At 44.5% G+C, this 12,786-nt stretch overlaps 1 protein-coding gene across 1 annotated transcript in view; it reads right to left on the reverse strand.

The window, feature by feature from the left end:
- The window catches only part of CCHR10.PART0H1orf112 (chromosome chr10.part0 C1orf112 homolog), a 2,885,111-nt gene that overhangs the window by 2,300,363 nt on the left and 571,962 nt on the right, over positions 1 to 12,786 (reverse strand). The window contains exon 9 of the mRNA XM_044086752.1: positions 851 to 989. Within this exon, the coding sequence (XP_043942687.1) occupies positions 851 to 989 (139 nt within the window). The remainder of the gene's footprint in view (positions 1 to 850; positions 990 to 12,786) is intronic.

The following is a 12,786-nucleotide window of genomic DNA, read 5'->3' on the forward strand; positions in this document are numbered from 1 at the left end:
CTATAACCTAGAAACTTACTTAAAAAGCAAGGCAGATGTGGTGAATGGTTCTTGTTACAACATCCAAGACAGAATATAGAATGCTCTGTGTCTAAGAGAATTTTTAAAATTAATATCTCAAATATTACTGCTGGGATAGCTTGCAGAATGACATCAGTTCTTGTCATTTGACTCTATCCTAGGTGAAACACCTACTGTTAGAATCTGGCAGCATTTAGCATCTACCTGTGAAAATACATAGACCTCAGATCTTTGGCAGAGGCTGAAAGCCATAAAACAAATGCATTCTTTCACATTTCAAAACTAGTAATTACTTCACACTAAAGAAATTACAGAAAGTTCCCTAGTATAGACATTCCTTCTCTAGCTGCCATAAAGTAACTTAATTTCAGCTATTTTTGAAGCTAACCTCCTGTAGTCCAGTTTTCACTGTTAACATACAGTTACAATAGTGCATGTACATTTCTGTTCTCTTCCAGCAGATCAAAATGTGGATACATCTTTAAGCTCAGTACTTTACAAAATACCTTTTTTAACACACGTCAATACAAACCTAGTTTGATACACACATGACATACAGTTCTAACAGTTGCAACACAAGCATCTTATGAATCATGTTGATATTCACAAATGACAATTATTTATAAAATTCCATTTAGCTGTGCTGGCACTATCTCCTTTCGTCACAACCTTTATAGGCAGGAAGGTGGTCAAACAAGCTTTTAAAAAACTCTGCCCCCTCCCATTAATTTTGAATACTATAAAACAGTTAAACTGTAGTTTTGCTATGGCACATACTAACATTTTATTTATTGATTTACTTACAATGCTGAATTGTAAAGCAACAGACCTGTGATCCTGACAGCTTCATCTGCTCAGCCAGCTGCAGACAGGAGTGAAAGGTAATAAGAATATCCTGGCATAAGCTACAGACAATGTCATTGTGCCTTAGATGGTTTTCTAGTAATGACTGATGCTTGAGGCTTTGCCTGAAAAACAAAACCAAGCAAAGTACTGTGAGAAGTGCAACCTTGCCTGTTTTTAGATTTAATATAACAGTCTGAGCCTGAGTGGTGCACACGTTCATCAAAGAAATCATCTGGCACTAGCTGAAACAACATCTTTACACATTTACAAAAACAAAACAAAGCAACGGGCCACACTGAAATATGAATATCACTACAGTGCCTAGTACACAAGATTCCAAAAGTGACTTGCTCAGAGTAAGGCAGTTAGGCAATCGAAGCTGAGAGAATCAAACTTTGCACCACTGTACCACTGGAAACAGCTCATTAACAGCTCCTTAATCCTATAAGCCAACTGCCAGACAAGGGGAATGGTGTCAAAGATCTTAGCCGGGTCAAGATATGTTGCGTGTACTGCAAGAACACCATCTATTGCCTCCATGACCCTTTCAAAGCAAATTACTGGATTAAATAGACAGGCTCTACACTTTATAAAACCAAACTGTTTGGGGGGGGGTTCAAATCTAACAAGACTCTTAATATCACAGTTTAAGGCGTCAGTAGTAATATGTTCCATGGCTTTGGTGATGAAATTTGTAATGCTGATAAGGTCTGTTGTAAGGTCACATTTATGAACGGTCATCAACACAGCTGTGAACGATAAAGACAGGCAAGGACTTTGGTTGCATATCCTTAAGGAAAACCACCAACATCATACTGTATATTATATGCATAAAGCCATGGGAAGGTGGGATTTTAGTTTGGCAGTAAACAGAATCCTTGATGGGAAAAATCCCAGGCACGAGTCTCAAAGGTACAGAGACTTCTAAATGCCAAGAGAGAAGCCCTGAAGGTTGTTAGATATCTGGAAACGTATGCAGCCACCAAACCTGTGGGGAAGGTTAGCAGCAGGCTAGGTTACTGTTTGATCTCACAATCAATTGCAGATACACAAAAAGAGATTCTTCCAGGCCGTAAAACAGATCGCAAAGGTATACATTCATTCTGTGCTTGGGAATCATCTGACTCCCCCACTACAATATTATGGGTTATGACCATCAGGATGGCTGAGTGGTCTAAGGCACCAGACTGAAGGAGATTAGTAAGTTACGAAGAATGCATTCACTAGCATTGGCACACACCTCCATGAGCAGCATTCACTAGTGTTGGCACACACCTCCACGAGCAGCATTCACTAGCGTTGGCACACACCTCCACGAGCAGCATTCACTAGCATTGGTACACACCTCCACGAGCAGCATTCACTAGCATTGGTACACACCTCCACTAGCAGCATTCACTAGCGTTGGCACACACCTCCACTAGCAGCATTCACTAGTGTTGGCACACACCTCCACGAGCAGCATTCACTAGTGTTGGCACACACCTCCACGAGCAGCATTCACTAGTGTTGGCACACACCTCCACTAGCAGCATTCACTAGTGTTGGCGCACACCTCCACTAGCAGCATTCACTAGTGTTGGCGCACACCTCCACTAGCAGCATTCACTAGTGTTGGCGCACACCTCCACTAGCAGCATTCACTAGTGTTGGCGCACACCTCCACTGGCAGCATTCACTAGTGTTGGCGCACACCTCCACTGGCAGCATTCACTAGTGTTGGCACACCTCCACTGGCAGCATTCACTAGTGTTGGCACACACCTCCACTAGCAGCATTCAATAGTGTTGGCACACACCTCCACTGGCAGCATTCACTAGTGTTGGCACACCTCCACTAGCAGCATTCACTAGTGTTGGCACACACCTCCACTAGCAGCATTCATTAGTGTTGGCACACACCTCCACTAGCTCTGTATAAATAAACCAACCTTGTATCTAAAGTATGCACCTCTCAAAACCTGAGAACAATAGATAAACCAGGCAACTCCTCATATTCAGACTACTCAAGAGTAAGCCAGAGGTCAGGATAGGGTACTTATGTGGGGGGGGGGGTTATTATTAGCCCCACTGCTTATTAATGAAAGTTTAAAAAATTCTGTGCATCAATGTATGCCAGACCTCTGGATCATTATCCAGAGGCAGAAGTTTGAGTGACCACAGATTCCTTCTTGAAACCCCAGAGCTGCATGAGGAGGTGAAAGATGCCCTGGCAAAGAGGTTTGATACAGGAAACATAAATGCTGCTAAGAGATTCAGCTCCTGTTAGAGACTGATATAGGAGAGGCAATGCTGTTAAGATATTCGTCTGCTGTTACCATTGTCTCAGACTCCTAGCCCCCATTACTGAATTGAGTACACATAGTTTTGGATCCAAAGGTCCAGTCACAGTCTCAACCTCCCTGTTGTGACACTTCTAAGTTAGTCAATATGATGCTTGACAGAAGTATAGAAGGGGTATCTTACAGTATAACCCATCTGTGTAATCATAATTCAAGTTGAAAGTGTTAGTGTTAGACCTATAGTTAACAAAGCTATATGTCCGAGTCACCCAGCATGCTATATATTTCTCTTAAATATTTTCCTTTTAGACAGACTACCCAACTGTTAACTCATTGTTGGTGTTGTCATGTCCTTGGGCTGTTTTCTTTTGATTATTATGACCGTGACTATTTACATGCCTATACTGATATCTTACATGACACTGTTCTACACATCTGGTAAGCCTCACACAACTGTATTGATACACTGTTTTCTGCCTTCATGTTTTACAAAACAGAAAATAGGCAACAGAATGCTAGAACTGACTAGAAGATGCTAGTAAAAGAACCAATATACTGGGAGAAAATACCTTGGACAAGAAGGTAACAGAGTGAGGTGAAGCTAAGCAGAAGTTTGGACTGCAAGTTGGAGATTGCCTTCCCCATCAGGGACAGATAACAGAGAATAGACAATCGGAAAGGGATAGGGGAAAGCTAAGTGAAAAGTATGGTCTGATAAGAGTTGTATTGAATCTGGTACAGAAGCTGCTGCTATAAAAGCAGATAAATATTTATTATTTAAATTTCCATTTGTTAACAGGCACAGTCCGACTGGGCCACTGCTGGCCCGTTTTCAGCAGAGGCCCAGGAGAAAAGCTCCACAGACACAATGTTCTAATACTACATAAGACGAACAAGAGCTACAGAAGTATATCAAGCAACTACAAATATAACAATCAACAGCATTACTAATGTCAGGTACAATAGCAGAGACAGTAAAAAAGTACAGTTTTGTACCTACCATAAATGTAGATGTTCGAGTGCTAATACAGCTGCAGTAATCACAGATGGGTTTCTCTGCCATCAGGCGGGTCCTCGGTCGGCCGAATTCCAAAGTCTAGGTCCGGCGTCGGTTGCTGTCGCTTTCTTTCCTGACGTCAGTGAGGCAGGAGTATATAAAAGACACCGCCGATGCCATTTTCTTCAGTCTTTCTTGCCCCAGATGTCAGGTGCCCCCAGTAGGAAGGCAATACATAAATTATATTTATATACATGCAATGCAATATAATCAAAAATCAGTAGTTGCAAGCAAATATACCATAGAAGGATAACCCAATCAGGTTGTATGAGAAGGGGTTAGGCCCTAGGCCTTTACCAAGAGGGGAGGGAGGGAGGGTAAACTGTACTGCAGCTGTATTAGCACTCGAACATCTACATTTATGGTAGGTACAAAACTGTACTATGTTCATCGTGCATACAGCTGCAGTAATCACATATGGGTAGAATCCCAAAGCTACGCACAGGGTGGTAGGCACTAGGTGGAACTGGGATGAGCCAGAATGCCCTGCAACACAGCAATGGAAAGGCTGCTCTAGTTTTGGAATATAAAGGCAGGTGGTAGTGTTTTGTGAAGGTATGCACAGAACTCCAAGTGGCTGCCTCCAAAATATCTTTGGTAGGGACTCCTCTGAGGAAGGCTGTAGAGGTAGCTGTGGCCCTGGTGGAGTGGGATCTGATGCCTGTAGGGACAGATTTTCCATGATAGGAGTAACAAAACCGTATGCAGTGGCCTATCCATTTTGAAATTGTCTGTTTGGTAACTGGCTTCCCTTGAGCTCCTACAGCATAGGAGACAAAAAGCTGTTCTGATTTCCTGAAAGGCTTTGTTCTGTCCAAATAATAATATAGCTGTCTATGGATGTCTAAGGAGTGTAGCAGCCTTTCCCCTTTGTTTTGAGGATTGGAATAAAAGGTAGATAAGTGTATGGCTTAATTTAAAGCTACCCTGGATACCACTTTAGGCATAAATGACGGGTTGGTTCGAAGGGAAACCCTGTCCTGATGGAAGATGAGAAAAGGCTGCACAGCCATGAGGGCTTGTAGTTCCGAAACCCTACGAGCTGAGGTAATGGCCAGAAGGAAAGCTGTTTTCCAGGACAAATATTGCAAATCTGTTGAGGCAGCTGGTTCAAAGGGAGGCAATGTTAATTTTTCTAGAATGTAATTAAGATCCCATGCTGGCACTGGTTGTTTCCTTGGTGGTCTTATATTCTTAGCCCCTCTGAGGAACTGCCTTAAGAGTGGGTGAGAGAATAAGGGTGGATCCGTATTGAATTCTGCAGAAATGGCTGAGGCATGGATTTTTATGGAGGAAAATGAAAGTCCACTATTCAACAGCTCAGCTAGATACTGTAATATCTGAGGCAAATTCAGTTTTCTAGGGTCCTGGCCTTTTTTCTCATTCCAAGAGCAAAACCGTTTCCATTCTGCGGAGTAAGCCTTTCTAGTAGATGGCCTTCTGGCCTCCAAAATGACATCCTGCACCTCTTTGGGGAGTAAGGTCTGTTGTGGTGTTAAGGAATTTTCCATGCAGCGAGACTGAGTGTTTTCAGCTGACTGTGAAGAGTTTTGTAGCTGTGCTGAGTCAGCAGAAGAGGCATTAGAGGTAGGGGGCAGGGAGGAGTATGTGTTAGGCTCCTCAGGAGTGGGTACCAGTGTTGTCTTGGCCAGTCTGGAGCAATCAGTATCATCTTTGGTCTGTCTGCTCTTGCTTTCAAGAGCACCTTGGGCAGAAGAGGCAGAGGTGGGAAAGCTTAAACTGTCCATGCTGTCCAACTGAATGAAAGGGCGTCCACTCTCCAGGCCTTTGGATGAAAGGTCCTTGAACAAAACTTTTCCAATTGATGATTCCTGTGGGAGGCGAAGAGATCTATGTCTGGCCTCCCCCATGCTTGGATTATCTTTGTAAACACTTGAGGATGCAACTTCCATTCGTGTGGATCTGTCATATTTCTGCTTAGATTGTCTGCCAGTGTGTTTTCCAAACCTGGCAAGTACTGTGCTTGAAGTTCGATTTGCCATTCTAGAGCCAAGATCCAAAGTGTCATGGCTAGTCTGCACAGGGGGTATGAATGTGTTCCTCCTTGTTTGTTTATGCACCACATTACTGTGGTGTTGTCTGTTCTTATCAATAATTGTCCTGGATGCAGGAGGTCCTTGAAAGCTGTAATTGCATTTATCACTGCTAGCATTTCTTTTTGATTGATGTGAAGGTGCTTTTCCTTTTGGGACCATTTGCCCTGAATGCACCTGTCTGTCATATGCGCCCCCCCAGGCGTAATCGGAGGTGTCTGTTGTGATGACTTGATTTGCTTGAGGCTTGCAGAATGGGAGACCTGTGTTTGTTTGACATGCTTGGGCCCACCATAGAAATTCCTTTTGCAAACATGGAATTATTGGTATCATTGTTTCCAAACTGTGGTTGTGTTGAGACCATAGGTTTTTTAGGTACCACTGAAGTTTCCTCATATGCAACTTTGCACATGGGATTAAAAGAATGCAAGATGCCATGAAGCTCAGAGCCTGCAGGATTTTCCTTGCAGTAAGCCTGGTACAATTTGCTAGTATTTTGAAGTACTGAGTTAGTTGCCCCCGTTTTTCTGGCGTAAGATAGGCCATCTGGGTGTTTGTGTCCAAGGTGGCACCCAGGAAAGTTATTTTCTGAGATGGTGTTAGCCTGGATTTCTCGGTTGATTGTGTATCCCAGAGAATTCAGTAACCGTGTTGCATAAGCCAGATGTTCCAGAAGTATGTGCTTGCTGTCCGCTTGGATCAGGCAGTCGTCCAAATAAGGGTAAATTTGTATCCCTTGAAGTCTGCAGTAGGCGATTACTGATGCCAGGCATTTCGTGAATACTCTGGGCACAGTAGATAAGCCAAAGGGCAATGCAGAGAATTGATAGTGGATTGAACCTGCAAGAAATCTGAGGTATCTTCTGCAGCTTTGTCTGATTGGGACATGCAGGTATCCCTCCTTGAGGTCCAATGTTACCAGCCAAAACTCCTTGCCCAGCATGGGAAGAAGCTGTTGTAATGTGAGTATCTTGAATTTTGGTATGAGCAAGAATGTGTTTAGGAAGGATAAGTCCAAAATGGGTCTCCAGTCGGTTCCTTTCCTTGGTACCAGAATAGCCTGGAATAAAAAACCTTGACCTTGTTCATGAGTTGGTACCTCTTGAATAGCTTTCATGTCTATGAGCTTTGAAATTTGTAGTTGTGCCTCTGCCCTTTGATTGTGTGGCAGGTTTGGCATGCCTCTCATTTTTGGAAGAGTGTGAAAATGAAATCTGTAGCCTCTGTTTATAATGTCCAGGATCCATTTGTCTGTTGTGACAATATGCCAATTTCTTGTAAATAATGCCAGTTTTCCTCCCGAGGGTGCTGCCAGCTGAGACTTGCTTGGCATGGAAAGGAGGGAGTCATTGGGTTTGTTTCCTGTATTGTTGTGCACTGTCTTCGCCACCTCTTGGTGCTGGACTTTACCATTGCCTGCCTCTATATGATCCTTGTGATTGTCCTCTGCCCCTTGTGCGCCTGTATCTACCTCTTTGGGGCTTGTCCATGGCTGGAAAGGACCAATTTTTAGATGGCCAATTTCTGCGAAAACGTGGTGGTTGAACCTGTAGAAAAGCTTTGACAGATTGCATAGATTTGGCTTTTTCTTCCATTTTCCGTAGCATCTCCTCAGCATTAGTACCAAATAACACATCCTTTGGTAAAGGAGCATCTAGTAATTTAGCTTTCACATGATCAGGCAAAATTTGTTCCCTAAGCCATGCATGTCTACGAATGACTGATCCTGTAACAGCAGCTCTACTTGAGGCCTCTAGGGCATCACAGCCACATTGTAAGGCATGTTTACCCACTTGTTCTGCACTATGCATCATATCCTACAACTCCTTCAAATCTGGTTGTTCAGGTTGAGACATTTTATTTCTTAATTGTGATAACAGAAACTGCTGATATTTAAGCATATGAAACTGACAATTTAAGGCCCTCATGGCTAGGGTGGCCGAGGTATATACACCTTTTTTCCCCACCTTTCTAAGGATCTTGACTCTCTTTCGGAATGTAGTGGATTTTTAGCAGTAGAGGCCTTCATTCCCTTGGGGCCTTGAGAAATGGTTTCAGGGTCAGCATTATGGCTTTTGTAAAGAAATTGTTGAGAGTTAGGGACTCTGTAGTACCTATCAGGCTTGACTGGGGCAGGAGGCAGGGAATCCGGATTAAGGCAAGCCTCCGAATAAACATAATCAAGTATGTCCAAGACAGGCGGTATCGCCAGAGGTCTGTGTTGAGGTAACAAAAGAAATTCCCTAAGTCTTTTCTTCGAATCAGAAAAGTCTTGGCCTTCCCAATGGAAGTGTTCCCTCAAGGTGTGCAAGGTTTCCCCAAAAGAAAAATCCTCAGGAGGAGATACAGAAGGAATGGACTGCTCTGCATCAGAATCTTCAAAAGGGGAGTAAGAGTGTTCCTCTACATCAGAATGATCTGAAAAAATGAAGCCCTGATCAGAAGAGGGAGAATCTTCCTCCACTCTGGGTCTCTTGTCTGGAGGGGGTTGGGAACCCCTGATAAGATTAATTAAATCCTCAGCCATCTTAAGCATCTGCTTTTTAGGCATGGGGCCTGGAGATGGGCCCTGTGCAACAGGCCTCTTGGGATGCCTGGCTAATTTGGACTTAGTAAAGGCCTTAATAGAAAAGGAAGATGAGGGTCTAAAGACACCATGGGTGGAAGTGGACCTGTCCTCATTAGGAGGCTCAACGCTCAAAGTGGCTTCGGTGGTTGTAGTCTGGGTATGGGCCGAGGTACCTGCAGTCTCGGTTACAGAAGACACCGCCAAAGAAGTGTTGTCGGTAGTCAGGGACTGCATAGGCGTCTCGCTGAGAACTGGACCACGTGTAGCCGGTTTTGGCGTGGTGTCGGTGGGGACTGCGGACCTTGCGTGTTGGTCCTTGTCCTTGCGGTTTTTGGACAAAACGGTAGTCGGAGTCTCTGACGACATTTTATAATCAAAGGCTTTACCAAAAAAGTGTTGGGTGAACTCTGCCCGACGCTTAATAGTGCGTTTATTGAAAGTAGCACAAAAGCGACAGCCCGAGACGTCGTGGTCTGGGCCTAAACAAGGTATGCAGAGGGAATGGAAATCCTTATGCGGTATTTGCTTCCCACAAGAAATACAACTGTTAACTTTTTCTGACATCGGTCTGAGGCAAGAAAAGTTTCCCCAAAGGGGTACTTAGCTTTAATGAAGACTTTGGTTTCCAATTTTTCGTAAATTCAGGAGCTGGCCGACCGGCACTTGCAAACTGCTTCTGCTTCGGGCACCGTGCGGCAAAAAAGACGGTAGAAAATGGCGTCGGTTGTGTCTTATATACTCCTGCCTCACTGACGTCAGGAAAGAAAGCGACAGCAACCAACGCCGGACCTAGACTTTGGAATTCGGCCGACCGAGGACCCGCCTGACGGCAGAGAACCCATCTGTGATTACTGCAGCTGTATGCACGATGAACATCTAAGAAATTGGCATTTATAAGTATCATCAATTACACTCGAGTGGTTACCCAATCAGCAAGAAGGCAGAAGTTTGGCTTAGTAATGAGATGGAAAGGAAAAGAGACAAATATAAAACAAAGGAAAGAGCAGAGGGTAAGAAGTGGAGTAGACCGGCCAACAGATATTAATGCTGGCAATTAGTAGGAAACAGAAATCAAGAAAATAAGTAATAAAAAAAGAAATGAAAAGAAATAGCAAGGCATACAAAATATTGCACAAGTACAGCTGTGTAAAATCTTACCATAACAGTAGATGTCCTCTTCACTGTTGCAGTATTCTTTACAAAAGGGATCCCCTGCCAAGGCCTACCCAACATTTGGGCAGTATACCAAAGCCATAGGACTTTATAGACGTTGTATGTCACACGTATGAACCCCACTCAAGGAGTAGAGTATAACAGTGACATATGGACATATATACCTCAGAACTGAATAACCCCAGGAGGAACAGTCCTAGGCAGCAGGAGGAACATGGGCATCCAGGAGGAGAAAAGGGAAAAGAGCAGGGCAGAAAGGGGGGGGGGGGGCATGAGTACGGGAAGAGAAGGACATCTACTGTTATGGTACGAGTTAGGGGGTGAGTATGGGAACAGAAGGACATCTACTTTTATGGTACGAGTTGGGGGGATGAGTACTGCGACAGGGAAGAGAAGGACATCTACTGTTATGGTACAAGTTGGGGGGGTGAGTACTGCGATGGGAAAGAGGAGGACATCTACTATTATGGTACGAGTTAAGGGGGGTGAGTACAGGAAGAGAAGGACATCTACTGTTATTGTACGAGTTAGGGGGCGTGAGTACGGGAAGAGAAGGACATCTACTGTTATGGTACGGGTTGGGGGGTGAGTACGGGAAGAGAAGGACATCTACTGTTATGGTACGAGTTAGGGGGGGCGAGTACGGGAAGGGAAGGACATCTACTGTTATGGTACGAGTTAGGGGGTGAGTACGGGAAGAGAAGGACATCTACTGTTATGGTACGAGTTACGGGGGGCGAGTACGGGAAGGGAAGGACATCTACTGTTATGGTACGAGTTAGGGGGTGAGTACGAGAAGAGAAGGACATCTACTGTTACTGTACGAGTTAGGGGGGTGAGTACTGCGACAGGGAAGAGGAGGACATCTACTGTTATGGTATCAGTTAGGGGGCGTGAGTACAGGAAGAGAAGGACATCTACTGTTATGGTACGAGCTGGGGGGGTGGGTACGGGAAGAGAAGGACATCTACTGTTATGGTACGAGTTGGGGGCGTGAGTACGGGAAGAGAAGAACATCTACTGTTATGGTACGAGCTAGGGGGGTGGGTACTGGAAGAGAAGGACATCTACTGTTATGGTACGAGTTAGGGGGCATGAGTACGGGAAGAGAAGGACATCTACTGTTATGGTACAATTAGGCGGGGTGAGTACAGGAAGAGAAGGACATCTACTGTTATGGTACAATTAGGCGGCGTGAGTACAGGAAGAGAAGGACATCTACTGTTATGGTACAAGTTAGGGGCGTGAGTACGGGAAGAGAAGGACATCTACTGTTATGGTAACAGTTGGGGGGGTGAGTACTGCGACAGGGAAAAGAAGGACATCTACTGTTATGGTAAGAGTTGGGGGGGTGAGTACTGCGACAGGGAAGAGGAGGACATCTACTGTTAAGGTAAGAGTTAGGGAGGGTGAGTACTGCGACAGGGAAGAAAAGGACATCTACTGTTATGGTACGAGTTAGGGGGTGAGTATGGGAAGAGAAGGACATCTACTGTTATGGTACAAGTTAGGGGGCATGAGTACGGGAAGAGAAGGACATCTACTGTTATGGTAAGAGTCTACACAACTGTACTATGTCCTTCCATATCACTGTTGCAGTATCCATTACCAAAGGGATCTACAAAAGCTCACGAGGAAACTTGGAAGAAAGGCCCAGAATAGCCCTCAAGAAATCCATGCAGGATAGCTCTGGCGAAGCCAGCTTTTTTTTTTCTTTTTAAACAAGAAACACAATGGTGCAGCGGCTAGCATTACCACCTCACAGCAAGAGGTTCTCCGGTTCAATTCTCGGCTGGGGTGCCTTCTGTGCGGAGTCTGCATGTCCGCCCTGTGGTCATGTAGGTTTCCTCCGGGTGCCCTGGTTTCCTCCCACATCCCAAAAACATGCAGTAGGTGGATTGGACACACTAAACTGGCCCTAGGTGTGCATGTGTGTGTGCCTTCTGTGGAAGGTTGGGCGCCGGGGCTGGCAACTCGACACCGTAAAACTCCACTTCCAATCATGAGCGGACAGATGATCTGCTGTGGCGACCCCTAACCGGGAAAAGCCAAAAGAAGAAGAAGAAACATCTTTATTAAATTATGTGTGACACAGGCCATGTTAGCTCTCATTCTGGAAACAATTTCCAACTTGTAATGATTAGCAAAGGTATGGACAGAAGTCCAAGTAACAGCCTCAAGGGTGGAACATGCATCTGATCCTTTGAAAGAAGCACCAGAGGAAGCCATGGCCCTGGCAGAATGAGCCTTTACAGAGGCAAAAGGCTTTGCCCATGAAAGGAGTAACAAAAAGAAATGGCCTTAGCGATCCACAAAGAATTGGTTTGCTTAGAAACAGCCAAACATAAAGATCTGAGATGAAAGGAAATAAAAAGCTGCTCAGACTTGTGAATGGCTTTAGTTTTATCTAAATAATACCTGAGCTGTCTATGCAATCTAAGGTGTGAAGAACCTTCTCACTAGCAGACTGTGGAGAAGGAAAAAAGGAAGGCCAATTAATAGACTGATTAAGAGACAATTTGTTGACTGCCTAGGGCAACAAAGGCAGATTAGTTTAAGGGGACACTCTGTCCCTATGAAAAACCAAAAAGGAGGAACGGCCATAAGAGCACGGAGTTCAGACACTTTCTTAGCTGAAGTAGGGCAAAAAGAACAGTCTTTCACGTACAATGTTGCAAGGAAGCTGAAGCTGCAGGCTCAAATGAAGCCTGAGTCAATTTTTCAAGAAAAAAATTGAGGTCCCATGAAGGTGGAATAGGCTACCTGGGAGGTCTAGTATGAAGGG

This window comes from Protopterus annectens, chromosome 10.part0 (genome assembly GCF_019279795.1).
Source record: "Protopterus annectens isolate FY-2018-M chromosome 10.part0, PAN1.0, whole genome shotgun sequence".
In the NCBI taxonomy this organism is placed as follows: Eukaryota; Metazoa; Chordata; order Ceratodontiformes; family Protopteridae; genus Protopterus; species Protopterus annectens.